The sequence below is a fragment of the Vipera berus genome, assembly GCF_964194415.1.
Source record: "Vipera berus genome assembly, chromosome: 2".
NCBI lineage: Eukaryota > Metazoa > Chordata > Lepidosauria > Squamata > Viperidae > Vipera > Vipera berus.
The window spans coordinates 264,078,762-264,101,195 of record NC_138203.1 but is presented as its reverse complement, the minus strand read 5'-3'; the positions used below and the strand labels follow the sequence as shown (position 1 = coordinate 264,101,195).

At 41.3% G+C, this 22,434-nt stretch overlaps 2 protein-coding genes across 4 annotated transcripts in view; one reads left to right on the top strand and one right to left on the bottom strand.

Annotated features, from left to right (window-relative positions):
- TADA3 (transcriptional adaptor 3) overlaps window positions 1-22,434 on the bottom strand; it is a 701,258-nt gene that overhangs the window by 233,322 nt on the left and 445,502 nt on the right. The window lies entirely within an intron of this gene.
- The window catches only part of SETD5 (SET domain containing 5), a 70,117-nt gene that overhangs the window by 12,339 nt on the left and 35,344 nt on the right, over window positions 1-22,434 (top strand). For 2 of the 3 annotated variants that reach the window (XM_081320054.1, XM_081320053.1), the window contains exons 2-6: window positions 14,991-15,165; window positions 18,027-18,132; window positions 19,032-19,243; window positions 21,207-21,265; window positions 21,791-21,978. In XM_081320054.1, the coding sequence (XP_081176180.1) occupies window positions 15,095-15,165; window positions 18,027-18,132; window positions 19,032-19,243; window positions 21,207-21,265; window positions 21,791-21,978 (636 nt within the window). In that variant the 5' untranslated portion in view covers window positions 14,991-15,094. Of the gene's footprint in view, window positions 1-14,990; window positions 15,166-18,026; window positions 18,133-19,031; window positions 19,244-21,206; window positions 21,266-21,790; window positions 21,979-22,434 lie in introns of those variants that run through there. The other variant, XM_081320055.1, reaches the window with a different exon arrangement.

The following is a 22,434-nucleotide window of genomic DNA, read 5'->3' as shown; positions in this document are numbered from 1 at the left end:
AAATATAAGTACGGTATTGCATCGCATTCTGCATTTCAGAGTGGTGTTGGTTTAATTTGAATCAGCCTTATCGGGGACATAGCTTGGGGTCAAGATATTAAATGATCAAATGGTAGCTAACACTACATATTTAAACACTTTAAAATGTGAACTTTGAGCTCTATTATTATTATATTGGAATCCACCGTAAACTGGGGGATTGAATGGCAGCAGACAAAAGAAAATGCATCCTTGAAATGTAGATGATGTTTGGATTTCTTTAAACTTGGATTAGACACAGCTTTATGGAAAATAAAGTTGGTGAGGCAACTTATCATAATGATACATACTTTCTCTGGTATTAGCACAGCCCTGAATGGTATTTGTTGGGAAAGAAGCAAACCCAAAGGGCCTTTGCTGTCTCATTTTTCTAAAAGGATTTGATTTATCATAGTGGGAAACAAAATGCTTGATTAGATAGTGTTCAGTCTGATTCAGCATAGCTTTTCTTATTTATAGTTAAATAGTTTGCTTAGACAACTGTTAATGGTGAGAAGTTCCAGTAGTGCTATCAATAGTTACTCCTTCAGCAGTCATCTATGTGTACTTTAGTCTATATAAATTTGACAAATAATCACATAGATTACAGAGATCTGTCCATATTCCAAGAAAGCAACTGAGACACAGTTATGGTAAATGAATATATATGACCTCCTTGGATTCTTTTGCTTCTGTCTCCTTTGTGCCTCTGCTTGCATTTGGATCGATGCGCTGAGCTTGTCGATCAGAAGGTCGGCAGTTTGGCGGGTCGAATCCCGAGTGCCGCATAGCAGAGTGAGCGCCTGTTACTCATCCCAGCTTCTGCCAACCTAGCAGTTCGAAAGCACGTCAAAATGCAAGTAGAAAAATAGGGACCACAACGGTGGGAAGGTAACAGCGTTCCGTGCGCCTTTGGCGGAGACGTCCTCGGACAAGCGCTGGCTCTTCGGCTTTGAAACGGAGATGAGCACCGGCCCCTAGAGTTGGAAACGACTAGCACGCATGTGCGGGGGAACCTTTACCTTTACCTTTACCTTTAACCCTTAGAAAATGAGGATGATAGCCTGAATATTCTGAGCCTAAACTTGACTCCTTTTCTGTGTAGCAGCTGAAGATCTTGAGATAGGAATACTAAATTCACAATCTCCTAAATGATTTTAGGAGAAAAAAGCATTTTTGTCTAGCCGTAGTTTCCTTAGAACCAATGATCTCTCGTGTTCCCTTTTATGGTGCTTTGATTATGCTGTGTCAGTTCTGCCAGAGCTGTAGCCATGATTTCACTCTTCAGCTCCAAATTCTGAGAATTAACTTTGCTTACATGCATAAGATCTGCTAGTTGTTTAGCCACATGCCACCTATTCTCTTTTTCATATAAACTTCAGCTATCAATATCTTACAGTCTTTTTGTTTGTGGTTTCATCAATTTTCCCATTTTATGTTTCCATTAATTGTAATTTTTCTCAAAGCAGATTGCATTTATAAATTCTGCAAAGTACATGTCTTGAAACTAGGTCCATTCCGTTTAATTTATATTGTGGATAAATTACTGCTGATTTTTGAAAGAACAAAGAAGCTACATCAACACATGGCAGATGATCCAGTTGCTGGTGCATATGATTAATCACTAAATATTTTAATGTTAGGTAGTGAAATATTTGGACAGCATCTGGTTTGCACGTGATACAAACATAATTCAGTCATTCTTTTCAACTTCTTTTCAAGTTCAGAAGTCTGAATCTCAGAATAATCCAGAAACTGGACTATCAAAAATTGCATCGGTGATACTTTTCCAAATGACTTCTTATGAGGATAGTCTCTATTAATGATACCTTTCCGAAACATTAAAATGTTTATAAAAATCTGATTGAAAGGAAGAGGTAATGTACAATTTTAATATTTAAAAGATGAAAGTGATGTATAGTATTTGATATTTTAGCAGTACAGAAGATATGTCTTTTTTATATATATCATTCTAGCCTTAATGTAGCTTTTGGCTCCATCCAGACATGAGGAAGGTGTACCTTGAAAATCAGGGGTCCCCAACCCCTAGTCCATGGACTGGCACTGGGGCGCAGCATGCCAGATAACGGAGCTGCCTAAACAAGTGAAGACCCATCTGTGAGATGCAGGCAACATGCGAAATCCACACCAGTTGCCTCTTGAAAAAGCACCTTTGGGACAACCATGACCTGGATGACTGAGAATCTCCATAGAGGTTTTTCACCATACACATTATTGAAGGAAGCTGACTGATTAATTCCTATTAACCTTGACGGCAGTGCAACCCTCTCTGAAGGTCATTTCCCGGGAGACGAGAGGGCTTCGTTGTGCAGTTGGTTGACCACTGTGAGAACTAGACCCGGGCTTTTCAACCAGTGGTACAGGTACCACCTGTGGTACATTGGCACCTGGCGGGTGGTACGCGATCATCCTAGAAAAGTAGCGGGGGAGGGGAATGAGCCAGTGGCAGCACCGCACAACCCTGAGCAAGAGAAGGCTGGAGCTGCAGGACTGTCAGGGCTCAGCGGAAGTGCCAGGATCAGCGCCAGGCTCTAGCTGGAGCTCAGCACTGATCCTGAAGCGCCGATCAGCTGGAATGTTGCAGGATCTCCAGGGTCTTGTGATTTACATTCAGATGCTTGGCAACTGATTCATATTTATGATGGTCACAGTGTCCCAGGGTCATGTGAAGTGACCAAAACCTGCTGCAGCCACCCAGCAGATGGGGGGGGGAATAAAAACCAAACACCCTCCACCCCACATTCACTGCCAATCCTCAACAGAAATGCTCGCAACAATGAAAACCTCAGACGGGAGGAAGTTTTTGACACCTTGCTAGGCGACTGATGGTACTCGGATGTTGCCATATCCTAAAAGTGGTACAATGGGTGAAAAGGTTGAAAAACCCTGAACTAGACTAGATGATCCAGGGCTCTGATAGTTTAGTAATGGCAACATCTGGAGAATCAGATTCCTATCTTCTCTGCTTGGGTTCACTGCTGGGAAGTTTTCTCGTATAACATCTTGTATTTTTTATAGAGATTATTTTTATTTGGATAGGTAACATTCGTTCCATGCCTTCCAAACCTTTGTTTAAAAGGCCTATGAAAAAAAATTCCCCCCAAATTTTCTCAATTGCCGGCAGGTGATTGGAGCAGTTTTGTTGTGACTGGTTATATAGTAATACAGTCCTGTAAGTAAATGCATTGTTGTATTAACCACACACAAACATTATCACGGCTTAAGACTTGCTTAAAAAATCAAGTTTTTTTATTATTTCCAAGCAAAATTCAGTGAAACAGAAAAGGGCAAACATCTTCCAAATGGACGTTTCGCAATTATGTAAGCTTATACAAAGCACCTCTTTTGGGATTGTTGAACTAGCCCTCTCGTGTCATTTGCAAAGCTTATCTGGGAAGTAGCTGACTTTGCGTGCATATGCATGCATATCCCTTCCATTAAACTTTCAAATAGTTTTGACCAGAGTGTCATGCTTAGACGTTGATTCATCGACGACATACAGTTCCATTCAGCTCCATGAAAAATGGAAACCAAACTATCTGGCGAGAGAAAGTGTTCATATCATTAAAGCAAAGGTTGGGCAGCACGATAAGAGTGATCCTGTAGAACAGGGGTCTCCAACCGTGGCAACTTTAAGGCTTGTGAACTTCAACTCCCAGAATTCCTCAGCCAGCTTTCTGGGACTTGAAGTCCACAAGCCTTAAAGTTGCCACGGTTGAGGACCTCTGCTGTAGAAAAGCATTTAATTTTGTTTTACATCACGTCCTCCTTGTGATCACTTCCTCTCTGGCTAGAAACATGATCTTAGTCTTTTAGGTGTGCTGAACAGTCACGAGTCTCAGGAAATGACATCTGGCTGTGGCTGACCTCTGAAGTTAAACATTGGTCTTGGTTAGTAAAGGTAAAAGGTAAAGTTTCCCCCGCACATGCGTGCTAGTCGTTTCCAACTCTAGGGGCCGGTGCTCATCTCCGTTTCAAAGCCAAAGAGCCAGCGCTTGTCCGAGGACGTCTCTGTGGTCATGTGGCCGGCATGACTAGACACCAAAGGCACACGGAGCGCTGTTACCTTCCCACCGTAGTGGTCCCTATTTTTCTACTTGCATTTTTACATGCTTTCGAACTGCTAGGTTGGCAGAAGCTGGGACGAGTAACAGGCGCTCACTCTGTTACGCGGCACTCGGGATTCAACCCACCAAACTGCCGACCTTCTTGGTTAGTACAGGCGTTGAAAGATCCTGGTTCTAGTGCGCCCGCAGCCACACAAGGTCTCTTGAGTATCTATGGCCAGATGTGCTCTCTCTGTCTCTGTTTCTCTCTCACACTCACTCCAAAATGACCCCCTAGAGCATTTATGGGGGGGGAACAGGAGGGAGTGGGTGCAGTAAGCTGACTCTGAGAACCATACATTATGTATATGCAATATTGTAACATGAACATAAATCTTTGAAAGGCAGGTGAGACTAGGACAAGTAAAGCGAGAAGAGACTAAGCTGAAGTGTGAATATTTGCTCATGCTTTTTCTTGCCTCTGCAATCCGCCCAATATACACCCATCAGTCTGGTCCAGCTAAAGGAACGTTCATGGCTAACTTTTTCTTTTTTTTTTACAAAAGAGCGAGGGTTAAAACCGGCCTTATAACGGAAGCAAGGGGGTGAAACTTTACATATGGAGTAGTTGCTGCTGCTGCTCCTCCATAATTGCGGCACTGTGTCGTGTTGCTATGGTTCCCAATGCCTGTGTCTCTCTGCATGATTTCCGAGAATGGGGGCAAGGCAGCCAGTCACAGCCGGAGCTGCTGTTGCGTGCATGCTTAAGGGAGATTTTGTGCTTGCAGGGGAAGTGATTGAAGAGAACCAAGCGATTGGGTATTTCCCATCCCAAACAGGCGTGTTTCTGCAGCCTTCCTTTTTCTTCTTTTGGGGAAACGGGGTTTTTTTTTTTTAAAGACGGGATACATTTTCTGCTTCCCCTCCCTCCCTCTCTCTGGTCTTCCCTCAGTCACGGCTTGATGACATGAAATGTGGGATTCCGTTCTCTACCAAATGTCCGGGTGGGGTAATGTGGGGGGAAAAGGAGGGCGCTGCGTTTTGATTGGCTCCGGCATGTTGTCATCAGAGATTCTTGGCTGACTTGCCATCTGCATCGGCTGCGAATTCTTCTCTCTGGCGCAGACCTTGTTCCTGGGTATTGCATCATCCCCAGGAGAGGAGCCAGGTCCGGGGCACTGTACAAAGGCTCGGTGAAGCAGATGTGGCCTGTTCTCTGTGGCCGAAGCAAGTCCTTCTCCTTCCCACAGGACTGCGGAAAGAGACCTCGCTCCGAGAGAGACTCTCAAGTGGGTCAGAGGCCCTTTGGACCTCAAATCCCAGCTGCTTCCTGTACCCACCTGGCTGATGCAATGTCTGCCTTTGAAATCCCTGCTGGAATTTATTCTGGAGCTGTTTTGTTTGCCTTTTCTGGGAGTGGCCAAGCAGCCAGTGTGTGCCTGTCACATGATGTCCTTGAATGTGAGAAATCCAAAGCCAGACTAATAGATACAGAGCCTTTCCCATCCACCAACCAGTCAGTCCTGTAGAGGAGGGCAAAAGAATAGGCGTACATTATGGCTGGTGGTGGCATTGTATCTCATAAATTTGCTATGCCCAGCCTATGGAATTCTTGTGCTCATAAGAAGAACGTGGCTTTCGGTCATAGCTTGCTGCAGCATTTCTGTAAAACCCAGGCTACGGCGTGGTTTTTTAGAACCTCCAATTCATTTTATATTGCTGCTTTTTAAGGAATTCATATTTGCCAAAAGTAATAGTAAAACAAGGACCCACACTTCTTGCTTTTAGCCTCATACATTTTTCTCTGTAGTAGAATTTATCGTACAAAAAGCAACGTCTTTCAGTGTTTTCCTTGATCATATTCGTTTTTTGTTTTTTTAAAAAAGAACTTTAAAATAATTCTGATGTTACTCAATAATAATTCGTGACTTTTATCCCTTGAGAAAATTAGTAGCAATCTTGCCAGACAAAATGGACAAATTGTGGACTCCTAATGCCAGCCAAGCTACATGGTCCATTACTCAAAATCCAGTGGTTTATAATAGCCTTTTAATTGTGTTTTAGGTTTTTCCCTAAAAGATTAAGACAGAGGAATGTTTACAATTTAACCGTTACAGTTTCATTTTATACATGCCTTTCATAATTGGCAGGAAACATGCAGTATCTGTAATATTGTAACATTAGACATGAGAAAGCAAAGTAAAATACCCAACAGATTAATCAGTACTACTCTCAGTGTGGATGTGAATTTTTTTTAGGAAATTAATCCTATTTTTCAGTTCTGATACAGTTAGTTAAACTGTAGATGATACTGTAGAATAAATACAGTACTGTGTTCTGTATACTAAGGATGGAGCTCAAATAGGTAAATTAGTTGCGGTCCTCGAGCATCCATATTTTCAGCTCAGTCTTTAATATTTCAGTTGCTCAATCTTTTTTGTAGGTTCATCTGAACACGGTCTATATTTTTGTCCCCTGGTTTATAGTCAACACTATTTTCTTTAGTTCCTTTATTGGCAAGGAATCTTGAATTGCTATACAATTATGAATGAATTATAAAGCTGTGATTGCCAGACCCATAGTGTCACTGTCCTATGTATTCCATCAAACATTTTTGAAAATTAATATTATTATGTATATGGTTTAGTACATATGAGGACAAATGCTACATAATCTGGGAACAGCTAGTTTTGCAGCTAATATCTATATGTAAAAAACAGATTCTAGCTTGGGTTTCAATTATAAAAAATAAGGACATGTAGCATTTATTTCTGCATTGTAAAAGACCCATCCATGTTCATGTCCTTGAGAGGTATGTAAGGAGGTGTTTGCTGGCTAAAGCTAAAAAATATGAATAGTGTCAGAATTCATAGATGTTCAAGTCATTACAGGATTAGATACCATAATGGAGCCCAAAATTTATGTTGCTAAGTGAGACATTTAAGTTTTGCCCCATTTTATGACCTCTCTTGCCACAGTTATTAAGAGAATCACTGCAATTGTTAAGTTAATAACATGGTTGTTAAGCGAATCTGGCTTGCCCGTTGACTTGGCTTGTCAGAAATGTGGTCACATGATCCTGGAACACTGTAACTGTGATAAATACAAATATGAGTTCCCAAGTGTCCGGATTTTGTTCATGTGACCATGGGGATGCTGCAATGTCATAATGTGAAAAATGGTCATAAGTCAGTGCCATTGCAACTTTGAACAGTCACTAAACTGTTGTAAGGACTACTGGTATATGGACTGTTTTTGCTCCATATTGTTGAAAGTTGGTTGAACATATCTGTGATTTAAATGCTTATTAAATTTTAAAAGTAGTCCAGTTGTTTTGTTGGTATATCATAGCTGATATAAGTACTAATGCATTATATGCCGGCCTCTTCCGTAACTAACAGGGTTTTTTTTGAGTGTGGCTTGGGAAAGGGAACATTAGGTATGTTTGCCGCCTTGAATTATTTCTTGTTCTATTCCTGAATAATGAAGGATACACACAAACACACACACACACACACACACACACACACACACACACACACACAAAATAAAAATATGGTGTTTTTTTGTTCACTGACACAGTATTCTTTATGTAGACTATTTTTACAAAATTATCACTAGACCTAAACGTTGGACAACTTCTTCAAATTTCTATTCAATTATTTCACAAACTTTTTCAACTTCATGAGGCTTTCCTCATATATGGAAATAGAGAGTAGTGATTTCTCTGCCGAGTTCTACATCTCCTCAAAACTGCTCTGAAAGATACCCCAACTCTCAGGAGCAAACTCTTTGAGACACCCTGCCAGGAATTGAAAGAAAGAAGAGTAGAGAAGCCAAGAGTCCTGTTGAAGGAATAAGTTTCCCTTTGTAGTATAGTAGATTCCTAACTTGTCGGAGAGAGTTATTAAAGCTGTTTACTATAAATCCTTACTCTCAAATAAACCTTTGTCAATGGAAGATCACCACCTCACTGGATACATTTTCTGGTGTGTTTTCCCCCCTTTTAAGTCCCCCCCCTTAACATTCAACCAGACTGTCATCCCATAACTTTAAGCCATTATCCCCTGTCTTCTCCCTGGGATGATATAGAACAGATCATGACCCAACTCTATTTGTAAGACTTTTATCTCCTTTCACGGCTGTGTCAAGGTGACTGAAGTCTGATGTCCAGAAGTGAACATAATATTAGAAATGGAATCTGACTAACAGAGTCACAGAACTATTAGCACAGTGCAGATACATAACAACAAGAATGAGTTGGAAGGGACATTGGAAGTCATCTAGTCCAACCCCCTGCTCAGGCAGGAAACCCTATACCATTTCAGACAAATGGCTGTCCAGTCTCTTCTTAAAAACTGCTAGTGTTAGAGCATTCACAGCTTCTGGAGGCAGGTTGTTCCACTGGTTAATTGTTCTCACTGTCAGGAAGTTTCTCCTTAGTTCTAGGTTGCTTCTCTCCTTGATTAGTTTCCATCTGTTGCTTCTTGTCCTGCCTTCGGGCGCTTTGGAGAATAGCTTGACTTCCTCTTCTTTGGGGCAAACCCTGAGATATTGGAACACTGCTATCACATCACCCCTCGTCCTTCTCTTCATTAAACTAGGCATGCCCAATCCCAGCAACTGTTCCTTACTTGGGAGAAGGTGTGGTAGAGTGAATGGGAACGCACATGAGTATCACTTTTGGGGTTGTTAGGCGAGCCTCATATTTTTCCCAGGATCATGCAGCTGCTTTGAAATCTGCTGTCAGCTGATTCTCCATGAATATGCATAACACAGCTGCCTTGCTTTATTAACTCCTCCCCCCATTGTTACCTTCATACAGCTTAAATTTAATATTGCTTTTTTTTTCAAATTTATCATAGATGGTGGTTTTCAGTCTATTTGTAAATAATGACTATTTCAGGAACCTTTTTGGAAGAACCATTGACAAACCAGGTATCCAACATCATGTACCCGGACATTCACTGGACCAATGGTGGGATTCAGATATGTGAACAACCGGTTCTCTATGTGGATGCCGCTTCCGGAAGTCCGTTCTGGGCCTGGGCAACAAAAAATTAGCTACTGGTTCTGCCGAAGTGGTGGGAACCAGCTGAATCCCACCACTGCATTGGACCCATGTTTTCGAAGGGAAGAATTTTGCATGTGTATTGAAATTTGCATTGATGCATATTTGTCTGCAGATTACTTTTCTCTGAAAGTCTTTCTGTATAGTTATATAGATCTTTGTATCTAATGAGATGTTTTGTTAGATCTGGAGAACTAAAGATGTCTAGGGAAGGATTGGATGGAGCAATTTAGGAAACATAGTGTGACATGACATGGAGAAACAGTCACTTGTGATTCTAAATTCTGATGCAGAACAATCTTTGGATATTTCTCCATCTTAAATTAACTTCCAACAAGCTGAGAATATTTTGCAGAATGAGTTGACTGCCATGTTCAGCATTGGTATTTCCAATATATGCCTGCACAGTAACTGTGTAGACCTGTTCTGGTAAGCCCAGCATTCTGAGATTCTAAATAATTCAAAATACATTGTTTAAAAATCTCTACAAGTTTCAACAAATCACTTATCTTGCTGAAATATTCAAGACTAATATAATTTTAAAAATATATAGCATCTTTGTGTTCTTGCTGAGCAGACAGTATTGAGCTAAATAATGCAGTGAAAATATAGTAAAATAATATCAAATTTCTCTGTCTAAAAGATAATTGTCTTTATTGGACCATAAATTTAAGATAAGGCCCCCAAGCGCTAATTTTTAAAAATTTTCTTTCAGACTTGTAAGAGTGAATTTGGTGCTTGAAAAATAAGCAAATAATTTGCATTGATTGCATTTAAACTAAGGTGTAAAAAAATTCCATAGTTCTTCACAATGTGTTTTAGTGGTAGGTAATAATATAAATAAAGCTGCAGATGTTGTTGGACTCCAATCCCTATCAAGTCCAATTTATTAATCAAGAGATGATGGCAGCTATAGCTCTGCAATATATTAAAAGATTTGACATCTGTAATATAAATTAGGATCAAATTGTATGAGGAAAAGAAATTAAATTCTAGTGTTTAATTTTAAAGCAAGAAACACCACATATTTTAATTCTCTTCCATTGCTACATTGTTCTGATTAGTTATACTGCTTTACTATTTAAATACTCTATAATATTTTACACTTTTTAATTATTTGTTGATATTGAACCTCCAACCTATGCACAAATTATGAGTGCATAAACAGTCCTGGTTGTATAACATATCAAGGCTTTCTCCCATTTAGTTTTACTTTATGCCATATCAACAATTCCCATGGACCAAAATTTTCACTTTGGGGGTGACAGTATATCGTAGTATTCCTATAAAGATGTATGAAGAAGAGAAATGCTGTGTAATTAGCAAAGGAAGTATTTAGACAGTGAGAAAATAGAGAAAAAGTATTCATATGCACAGTGCACACAAGAAATTCTGAGTGAAAGTAGGGACATGAAAACAGGAAGTATGCTGAGGCATGGCTAGGGAAAATCCTTGCATAAGATTTAGAGACAAAAACCAGAAATTGTTTACTTGAAGGATTTTGAAGAGTGACATAATTTGAAGAAAAAAGAGAAAAATAAGGATAGATAATAAAGTCTGGCTCAAGCTGTGAAAGAAGTAGCGTATGACTTATGACTACCATTTCCTCACTGTTATAACTTCCCCAAATCTTTTTGAATAGGTGATAATTTAGAACAGTATGAAAAACATTATAGCATAAGTGTCATCAGATTCTTTCATCTTATTATAAAAATGGATTTAATCCATTTAAATCATTAGTTGATTCTTCTACAACTACTAGTAGCTGACCAAATGTCCAAAATAGGAATAATAATCTGCCTTTTAAAAAAAACTTAAGTTGAATTAACTGCAATGAAATTCTGTTGTATGATAGTACTTCATCTACTGAATAAGTACAAAGTAATACTGTTCTGAGAGGCCCAGTTTATCCCTAAAATTTACTAGTGGGAGTTTTTGTGGGTTATAGACTAAAAAGTTGCATCTTCAGCTTAATATTTTCCAGATGTGTCTACCAACTTCAAATACTGTTAGTGGAAGTAGTGTAGAACTAGTAAGGATGCCAATATGAGACATCTGAATATTGTATTTAATTTTTTTCTCCAGAATGTAATCCCAGGATTCACTTGATTAACTTACCGATATTAAGCATGAAGTAGAAATTAGGATGGTGTTTTTTTAACTTGTAAATATTTCCAAATACTGTGATTTTGTAAACTGCCTTGGCTTAATTTTACTGTAGAAAACTGTAACACTTTTAAGTAATCTGTCATTTTACATTATAGCGTTGAATACTTGGATATTAGCTGAGAAAACGTTGTGGAAGAGTTTTTTTTAATGTATTACGCATTTGTGTTTATTAATTCATGTTTAGCAACTTAATGGGCTTAAACTACCAACCAATATTAATTGACCTTAAAAATCTAAGAAGGGAATGGGAACATCCAAGAAATCCCAAAGCTGCCTGCTGACTTGGGAAGTTGAAAAAAACTCTCAGAAGTAGATATACCACTTCCATATTATTGCCAAGAGAGCTATACACATCCTTGAAGTCCCTAACTCAGCACAAAAATACATGACATAACACACAATGGGCTTTTTCATGACAACATCTTTTGGATGGACTCAGTTCTTCCTTTCATGAGAAAATAAATCGCCATGTGGTAAGATCTGTGTTTTTATGATGATTCATGCTGTACGCGGACTTAAGGTTTCTCTCTCCATCAAATTAGGTGAGTTGCCAACCCCTCTGCTTTATGAGGACTCTTGCAATAATGGCAAGTGATGGAAGTGAGATTGGTGTGGGAAATTGTACATAGCTTAACTTTTTTCTTTTTTTTTCTTTTCTTTTTTCCCCCAAGTCATTTTTGTTGTTGATCAGGAGAAAATACATCAGGATCCACGTCCAATTCTGGGCCTTGTGATTGGCAGCCTAGAGTTTTTAAAGGAAAGATGCCCTTTTCAGACTTTCTTTTTTTTAAAGATGGACGTTATCACCCTTCGTTGGACATTAAACATTTCTAAGGAACGTAGCGCTTTGTGCTTAATGTATTACGTAGGCACGAGAGAATACTAATGACTGAGCATCCTTCTGTTGTCCTGTCTGGGGCTCAAATCTATGCTGAAAGGTTCCCCCCCCCCCTTTCTTTTTGAGAATTCAGAGATACAGCTTGTGGGATTCTGCAAAAAGGGATTAATCCCCCACAGAGCAGCTCTTTTGGTTTGAACTCAGACTATTCTAGGCAAAGGGGCACCCAGCTTCATTGTCTGATTGTTTTTGTACACAAAACGCTTCAGCCAGCTCTCCCCGTCTTGCCCCCAATGGAGAATAAAGGTTGAAACAAAGACCACACTATTCTGTTGGTTTTACATCTTGGAACACTGTGGCAGCTTTGCATTTGATATTTCTTTACCTGTTTAATGGAAAGTCTGTTCATACGGGCCATTTCTGTTTAGAACGTATTAACGCTACCTTTTTTTCCTATTCATCCCCAGCCTGGCTAAACTGCTATTCGTGCTATTGTATAATTTGATCTTGCAGCGTAGGTGAAGCTTTTTGCTCAATTTGAGTTGGGCTGTACCTGCCAGTCTAACGTTGAATATTTCAAGAATATCTTCTGCAGCATTCTGTTTGCAAGAGCCAGAAAAATGCTCTTGATATTTACTTACCAAGACCGCTGTGTTTTTCTCCCCTTTATCCTTTTGGGTCATTTGTATTTTCTAAGCGTTAATTCATTTTTTATTTTTATTTTTTAATCCCATTTATATCCCGCCCTTCTCCGAAGACTCAGGGCGGCTTACAATCTAAGCACAAATTAAATGTGAGCACAAATTAAATGTGCTTAGCAATAGCACAATAATTCATGCAGAGTTCATGTTATTTTTGACGTTGGGGTTTAATACGTAGTAGATTATTGGGATTCCAGCTTGACCAGGGATGTAGATTGGTTCAACTATCATTTCTTTCAAAAGTCCCTGTCATACAATACTGTACATTTAACTTCTTTCTGAATTAATATCCTCGATAATCCTTCCTTCTGTGAATTTAGTTGATAATTTCTGGATGATAACAGCAGGCCTTTCTGTCAGGTGGCAGCCAGTTCTCCGTAGGACTGCAAAGATACTTTTGGGGAACACCACATTGGGGCTGTTGGCCAGATCTGAAGGAAATGTTTAGGGTTTTCACCCTGTTTTCCTGTAGCCTACACGAGGTAGCATTTTTCTACTAGTATAGTTCCTGTTTACAGTTTTAGTGATGTACAGCGAGCTTTCAGAAAGAATCTGCAGCTTCACCTGCTTTTGTCAGGCAGACAACGTACATATTTACAAATACACCTCTAATGCCCCACTTAAATACTTCCTTTTCAGAAATATTAACGAGTATCCAATGTAGCCCCTGAGCATGGGTGTTCCTTTTATGGCAGCAGATAGCTCTCAACTGTGCAGAAGTGTCCTGAAGGGAATTCCCAGCCCTCTTAGCAGGCTGATGTGATCTTATGTCTCCACCCTCACTGAGAAGAGAACAAATAACAGCCTTTTCTAGGCTGACCTATCAGATAAGAGATGCTGGGGTCTGACGTGTCTTGCTTGCCTGAGAGATGGGACGTGTTTGAAGTTTCAGCTTTCACCGTTTATCTCAGGGATCGTTAAAGAATCCAGAGCCCGACTTCTTGTGCAAATGGCTGTACAGAGCTGGGAGGAAAAGCTGTGATCTATTCTAGGACGGAAGAGAAATACAATTTCTGTTCCTCCGATCACACACGTTTTAGCCTTGCGTATTGGCGGAGGGTAGAAGAGAGGGGAGTACTTGAAAGGCTATGCGGAGGGGTAGAAATGGTGCCCTGTGAACAAATTGCTGATTAATCTGCACGATTATCTTTAACAAAAATATTAGTTTGGCAAAAGAATCTTGAGACAGAGCAGCCATTGTAATTTTCAAATCAGCAATGTTTTTTTTTTAAAAAAAAATGACTCCAGCGCAACTGCTTTAATCCATGCATTCTTGTTGCCATTCCGGAATGAATAATTCCTGCAAGCGTTCAGAGTTCTGCAGTAGCAGTGCTAGTCCTTCCAACAGAGTCCGTGCTGCATTTGTAATGGAAAGGTAGAAAAAAGATGCCTCTCCTTTGCTTGACCAGCCCCCCCCTCCCCCCCCCAGCTCTTTAGAGGCAGGTGCAGAGAGATTGAATCCATTTATTACCATTTGCAACATACTGTTTTCCTCTTTCCTACATGTGCTTCTTCTCAAATGGCCTGTTGCAGAGCTTCTGCTCACTTGGCTTTTTAAATACTTAGTTGTGAATATACCTCTTCTATATTTCATGCCATATTTGGATGCTGTATATTTGTCACTGCTTTTCTCAGCAGCGTACACGAATGAAAAATGGAAGGCAATTCCTTTCCTGATATCTCTTTCGGTGCATTTTTCCAATTAAAATGATTACGTTTTTGTAACAATTATCCTGTGGAAGTGTGTGTGTGTGTGTGTGTGTGTGTGTGTGTACACATCCCTTTGTTGTTTTCACTTTGGGGGGGGTTCCTTCTCTTCCAACCCCATATTAGTAATTTTGTTGATGTGGCTGACATTTGCAAGACAGGCATTCAAGCTTTTTATTCTGCTGGGCATTCCTTTCTGAGGCGTTATGAAGATCTGGGTATAAAATTGGTGGCCATGTTAGAGTGAAAATTATGTAAGTGTGATTGCCGGGCAAGAGACAACATGCATCGTTTGTAGTTACTACTTCCTGTTTCACTCTCTCTCTCCTTAACTTCAGCACGATTTGCAGGATAAATCATATATGGCTGTGGCTGTGAAGAACACAAGTGCAGTGCCTTGTTTCTTTTTCCTTTGGCAGGTTTACCCATGTCCGTGACGTGTTGGCCGAGGCTTTGCGGCTGCTCCCCGCCCTTGGAGCTGCCAGTCACTACCCTTTGGACTCCGTGATCCCCGACAAACGTCATGAGCATTGCAATCCCTCTGGGAGTCACTACACCAGATACATCTTATTCAGATATGGCTGCTGGATCTGAGTAAGTGCTTCCTTGTCTGAAAAATGTGGAGGGTCTGGAATCAGAACTTGGTGTTCAGATCTTGGCTATGCTGGTGAGCCTGGGATAATAGAAAGCATTTAGCTTTGCAACCGGTAGTGCCTCGGTGTAGGGGTTTATCCTATGCAAGTTAGGTCAAGATGAAACACCCAAGGAGAAGCTGTTCTCCATCCTCCAAGCTGCATTCAAGGAAAAGCACTTTGCTAGAATACCGCTTTCCCAAAGGTCTTTAATTCTCCTTCGGTTGCGTCACCTGCCTTGGTTGGTGTCTTGCAAGAAATGAGCCCTGACAATAAGCCGCCTTTTCCTCTCCTGTAGCCTAACTTGCATGGTGCTGCCGATACAGATGGCTGTGTGATGTGGGTAAGGAGGATGTTACAGGCATCGGACCTCTCTCGCCTGTCTCCAACTGTTAACGTGGCTTTTCACCTTTTTAGCGTTAGCGTTCTTTTTCTGAGGGAGGATTATTTTAAGTTGCTTGCAAAGCACATCCTCTGCTAGCCCCCCCCCCCCCCCCGGTGCAGGAACTCGAATGAAGAAGTGTCCATAGGAAAGAAGAGGGCCACAAATGAGATGGATGTTCTGTGGACTTACCTTCCTCAGTTTGTAACACCAGGGTGAAGCACTGTAAGTTAGAAAGCCAGACATCCTGTTTAAGCCATCTGTTTTACAGTCTGACCTCAAGGCGGATTAATCCGTATGTGTACATAGTCTCTCTCTCTGTCTCTCTCTGTCTCTCTCTGTCTCTCTCTCTCTCTCTCTCTCTCTCTCTCTCTCTCTCTCTCTCTCTCTCTCTCTCTCTCCTAGGCTTTCAGGCCCCTGCGTACACAGAACTTTCCTTTTCCTTGCTTCTTTTTAGTAGATGCAAAGCAGGAGGGAACGTTATTTCTGGTTTGTTTTCATAGCATGAATCTGATAAGCATAGTTAAGACAGAAGGGTTTAACCAGTGCAAGCTTCAGCTGTGTGCTCAGCAGAAAAAAAAAATCCATTTAGAATCCCGACTGATGCTATTTACTGATTGATGCTAGATTTAGCTCAGATACACATCTTTCTTCCCAGCTCAGAGGTTGATTTAATACTGGTTGTTGTTGTTGTCATAGGGGGGTTTTGCACTCTTGAGATTCATTTTATTTGCATTGTTTTCTCCTGGGATGCTCAAGAGCATATGAGGTCGTATTTCATGACAACTACCAGTTGCAGTGGTTTTGCTTCTTGTCCTCTGGTACAACAAGGCCTAAGAAAGCCATTCACTTATTATCTCCTATCCTATTTTCTTGGGAATATGGAGGTAAAATGAATAGTGACTACAAATACTAGTTGCGGTAATATTACTCTCTAGCACTAAACTTCGTATCCTTGTGGTATAAGGTCCATCAGCCTATAGTTCAGGGGTCTTCACAATTGTCCATTTTATGACTTGTGGACTTCAACTCCCAGAATTCCTCAGCCAGCGTGCCTGGCTGAGAAATTCTGGGAGTTGGAAGTCCACAAGTCATAAAAGGGACAATTCTGAAGACCCCTGAACTATATAGCTCATCATTCCGCCATGATCGGCTAATTATTTTCAGTCAAATAAAAGCACAGTTTGGAAAACAGGACAAGTTACCTAATTATTCTAGCGTAATGCCTGGGCATGAGAAATACGAATATAGATAAAGTAATAAAATAAAGGACTGTAATTGGGTAGGTTCCTTCCGTCAAGTAAGTCAAGAGAGCCTCAGAACATTGTACATGATTTATCAGTTGCTTTAAAAGCATATCTGCCTCGGATTTACTAAAGCAATTATTACGGATAAAAAAACGATGCTGAGATTTTGCAGAGGGACAGGATTACAAGTAAACAACTGTGGTATTTATAGCTCTCTTCTTCATAGGAATAACCTTTGAAAATGTACTGTGGGTTGCAGAAAGGACGTTTTCTGGACTTTATTCCCAATGTGTGCTTGCAGCATTGGCTCTTCTCCTTCTTCTTAGTCTCCTCTCTCCCTTTCTCTCCCTCCCATCCTCCACAGAGAGCAGCTTCCCCTTCTAGCTCCCAGCTTTGCCTTCCTCCTCTAAAGCTTTTCCTGCTTCCTTTTCTGTAACAAGGACTCCCCTAGCTTTTCACTAACCGCTAGTTTTGTACATTTTAAGTTGCTTTTTTCTGCCCTCTTCTGGTAGAAGCTTGCTGTTTCTCTCCAGCGGTAGAGATTTATCTGCATGCTGCTTTGCTCCTCACCCGATGGTGTGAGAAAGCTGGGACACTCTCTCTACACATTGCAGATTTTTTACTAAATGAAATATTCAGGATCTCTGCTTGCCAACTTTACTCAAATTTCTCTCATTAAGAAACCGTACCTAGAGGCGTGTGCATTAAGGAGAAAGCCATTCAGAAGACTTTTGCAGCCTGGAAGGGAAATAAATAGCCAGCTAAGTCAGAGGTCTATAAAATTTGTAACCCGGCTGGCTGGACGCAGAGCTGCGGTTACCAACCAAAATTTAAGTCCAGGAGTTGAGAAAGGTCATCAGTCATTCCAAGCCCCACCATTCTGACGCCATATATAATAAGCCAACTGACAAATCATTCCAAAGATTGGTACGAGTGCCGTTTTCACTCCTGTTGTCTCTTTACCGAATGCCAACTTTGAAACCACGTGCCCAGTCCTGAAGCCTTTTTTCTCCCTTCCTTATTAATACATACCGTGGCTCTCGTGGGCTCTGTCCCTCCTGTTCTCCCAAGGTGTGTCCATTCGTGGCTAGATTATTGTTTGGCATCCTGAGAGAGCTTCTTGAGTTCTGGCTAATTAACGAGAAGAGACCCACTTCCTCTACTGATGGGTTCTGCTGTTGGCCCTTTTTGCAGCCCAGAGTCTGTCGAAGCTAGCCCAGCTGTTAGTGAGAAGAATGTGTATGCAAATCACGGCTACGGGGCCTCCCAGAGGCACAGCTACCGAGGGCTGCCTTATGCAGTGAGTACCTTCTCTGTTATCTGCAGTAGATACGTACTTTTTTATCGAGCCCATTTCTCCCCCTCCCAGCTTCTACGTGACTGAGCTAGAGAGGTCTGTTTTGGAGGGCACTGGCAGGATAGTTCTGGAATTATTATTATTATTATTATTATTATTATTATTTTCTTCTTCCCCCCCCCCAAAAAAAAATGTATTTGTGGAAAGCTTATTGCAAACAGGAATATTGGCTAGAGACGAAGAGGCATATTTTTTTTGTGGTTTTACTGAGAGAAAGCTATAGGGGAATTTCTAGGAGCTATTTTAATTTTTTAAAAAAAAATTTAATGAAAATATTTATGTTTATGTGTATCATAAGCCATAATATTTTCAGAATCAGGAGATTTGTATGACTTTGCTTGAAGGCTTCTGATGTACAAATGTGCAAAATTCTTGCAGCTTAATATGTACTCCCTACTTGTGTACCATCCTGATTCAGTTGATTTGTGGGCTTTTTCCTTTCCTAATGTGCTAGCTTTGTGTGTGTGTGTGTGTGTGTGTGTGTGTGTGTATTTGTGTGTATTTTTAACCAATCTCGAAGTTTCCCAAAGTCCACTTTTCTTTTTTTCTTTTTTTCCCCTTTTGCTTAGGTGCTTGGAAAATGTGTTCATTGTTAATTTTTCAGGAAACTCCTTGGGTTGAATAGAGGAAACAATTACACACACAGTCTTAGATTGAATCCCAGATTAAGTATATGCTCCTTGTTATCGTATATTTTGATCGCCTTCGAAACCCCTGCGAGCTTCCTTAGGCTTTGCAACGCATTAGTAAAGCTCATAAAATCCCGCAAGCCGCTCCTTCTCTGTTTACTACTATCCTTCCCCAGAATTTGAAACAGCACTGATGCAGACCTTTGTTTTTAGGATCACAATTATGGAGCTCCTCCTCCTCCGACCCCTCCTGCTTCTCCCCCTGTCCAGACCATCATCCCCCGTGCAGAACTGAACGGCCTGCACCCTCACGATGAGGAGAACTCTGGTGAGACGGAGAGCTCTTCAGAGGCAGAATCTATTCCTAGCTGGTGTCACTGCAGTCTCTCCCAAGATGGCTTCCTCATCAAGTGTGAAAAATGCAGGTAAGTTCTAGGTGCACGTGGGGCAACCAACTCAGTGAGGGACGTGAAGGAGATTTCACGGATTATTTTGTGAGCCGTTCTCTTCAAATCAAATCAAATCAACCTTTATTGTCAAAGTACAACATGTCTACAAGGATATTGGCTGAGCCTCCCTTCGTGCAACCCCCCCCCCAACACAATGAATTCTCCCAAGCACCCGAAGGCAGGACAAGAAGCAACGGATGGAAACTAGTCAAGGAGAGAAGCAACCTGGAACTAAGGAGAAACTTCCTGACAGTTAGAACAACTAACCAGTGGAACAACCTGCCTCCAGAAGCTGTGAATGCTCCAACACTGGAAGTTTTTAAGAAGAGACTGGACAGCCATTTGTCTGAAATGGTATAGGGTTTCCTGCCTTAGCAGGGGGTTGGACTACATGACCTCCCAAGGTCCCTTCCAACTTATTATTATTATAATTTCCCATTGACTCTTCTTAATTTCCCATTGACTCAGCACCGTCATTCATTATTGTGGTATGGAGCAAAGGAACTAATTGGCAGCAAGTTTAAAAAAATAAGGGAAAAACCGAATTCCACAAGACAAGAGCAAAACAGTGCAAGTGAAGTAGGTGAAATTTGCAAAAGACGCTTCCTCGTTTCAGCCTGACAAATATAATTGGTAAAACAATCTCTCTTGGACTTCTGTGGTGTTAAAGACATTCTGTTTTACTGTGGGGTTAAAAGATATATTTTTCTCCTCCCAGAGTTGTAGTTGCCACGAAGTAGAGATTAACATCACCAAAGATTCTCATATAGAAGTCAGATTGGAGTCTCGGTTTCAGAGGGACACTTTGGAGTCTTTCTTACCCCTTCAGATTACCCCTAGCATGTCTCCTTTCCAGAACCAGAAGACAAAATTCTTTGGGAGTATGGAACGTGCATTGGTTCCATAGCTCATTAATAGTTGAGGAAATGGCCTAGCACAGCGATAGGCAACCTTGGCTCTTTTATGACTCGTGGACTTCAACTCCCAGAATTCCTGAGCCAGCACGGCTCAGCTTGGAAACCTTTCCCTTTCCCCTCAGTGTGGCTGGCTCAGGAATTCTGGGAGTTGAAGTCCACGAGTCATAAAAGAGCCAAGGTTGCCCACCCCTGATCCAGACAGACAACCTGCAGGGCAGAGGGCAAAGCATGATGGGAGGTGGCATGGGATTTCTTTCTATGTTTTTGGGTGGAGGGGAGTTTCCTCAGAATTGTGGGAAGCTCCGTGGTGAGCCTTTTCAGTGATCATTGGTGGAGAATGCAACCCTGGAGGTGCAAATTGGCCACACTTTCCGTAAAGACTAAGAATGCAGCGCCACACTGCTTCCTCTTCACGAGCACCTTCCGTACTCTTCTTGGAATATACTACTTGAGCAGCCCACAGAACTGAGTGTAAAACAGCAGGAGAATTGAGCTCTCTTTTGATTGCTGGGCAACCTCCCTGGACTTGAGTTTGGTTCTGGTGGGGTGTTTTTAGGGTGGGGAGGATTGCAGCTTCCTCCGTCCTGTGTCCAAATTCTAAAGGAACAAGTTGGGGACAGGTCGCGGAGAAAAGCCATTTAGCGTCAGTACCAACAGAGACACCTCTTTTCTCCTAGCACAGGAATAGGCAACCTTGGCTCTTTTACGACTCGTGGACTTCAACTCCCAGAATTCCTGAGTCAGCCATGCTGAGAGGAAAGGGAGAGGTATCCGAGCTGAGCCGTGCTGGCTCAGGAATTCTGGGAGTTGAAGTCCACGAGTCGTAAAAGAGCCAAGGTTGCCTACCCCTGGCCTAGCGTGTTGGTATATAAAGTTCTGATAGCCATTAAGCTGTTATATAACTCTTCAAGATGAAGTCAGCTGGCATTCCAACTGAAGACTCGAGCCGCTGTAGCCCCACTCTCGTTTTAGGCAGCGCTGCCATTGACACTGCCATTATCAGATGTCTGTCTCTTTTGTAGGGGAATTGGCAGGGGGAAAGTAATCAGATTTCGTCGCCGGAAACAAGACAACGTGTCAGGTAAGTTCAGTCTTGTTTACTGCAAACAGGTCACTGAGATCTGTGAATTGGCATTTGTCGTGACAGAAATTACTTATTTTATTTTTTTAATTTTAATTCCATTTATATCCCGCCCTTCTCCGAAGACTCAGGGCGGCTTACAAGCTTAACACTAGCCTTCATTCTATGTATATGCCTGCTTGTTAGGGCTTTCACACACACCCCAAGCGGCATTATTACAAAGTCAGCTTTTTGCCCCCAACAATCTGGGTCCTCATTTTACCTACCTCGGAAGGTAGTCAACCTTGAGCCTGGTGGGACTCGAACCTGCACTAATTGCAGGCAGCTGGTGTTACTTAAGGAGGCATTAGCCCACTGCTCCACCAAGGCTCTTGCTCTGCCTCCTTCCCTCTACTAATGCAGTGCAAGTTGTTATTATGAAAGGTAGCAGGTGGCAGGCCATCTCGTCTTTAAAGTCATGCTGAAGAACGGTACGAAGGTTTCTCAGCATTATGAAAGTTGTCGGTGTGATATTTTCCTTTGCAGGTGGAGATAGCAGCGCAACCGAGAGCTGGGATGAGGAGCTCTCTCCCTCCACAGTGTTGTATACTGCTACACAGCACACTCCTACAAGCATCACCCTGACAGTCAATCGAGTCTGTAGAACGAAACCTAAAAAGAGAAAAAGGAACACGGAGAGAGCTCGCACAGCACCAAAAGCTAAAAAAATCAAGGTATGCGAACGGAACATGGTTGTTGGCGTCTCAAGGCATTCCCTAAGCAAGTGATTGGGAGATTGGGTTAGATTTTTTTTTTGCCATTCATCATCTTCCTCAAGTGACGCATAAACTTCCACTAAGGAGAAAGAAAGAAAGAAAAAAAATCCACAGATCTTTGTTTGTAGGTTGGGCAGACTTTCTCCTCATAGTAATAAACATTACAGATCAAATGCACAAGAAAGTTACTTGTTACACGCTGTGTTTCATTTTGTCTGGGGGAGGGGTGTGTGCTATTCTGTCTAAGCCTCATGCAGGGCTTGTTAATGAGGGCAGGGGGCATGGCTTGCCCAGAAGGAAAATTTCTTCATAAGAAAGAAGCATTCAATCTTATTTATTTATTTTTTAAAAAACCCTAATAACCTGGCAAATGACTAATACAATTTTAGTCAATTAGTCAAAGGCATTGAGATT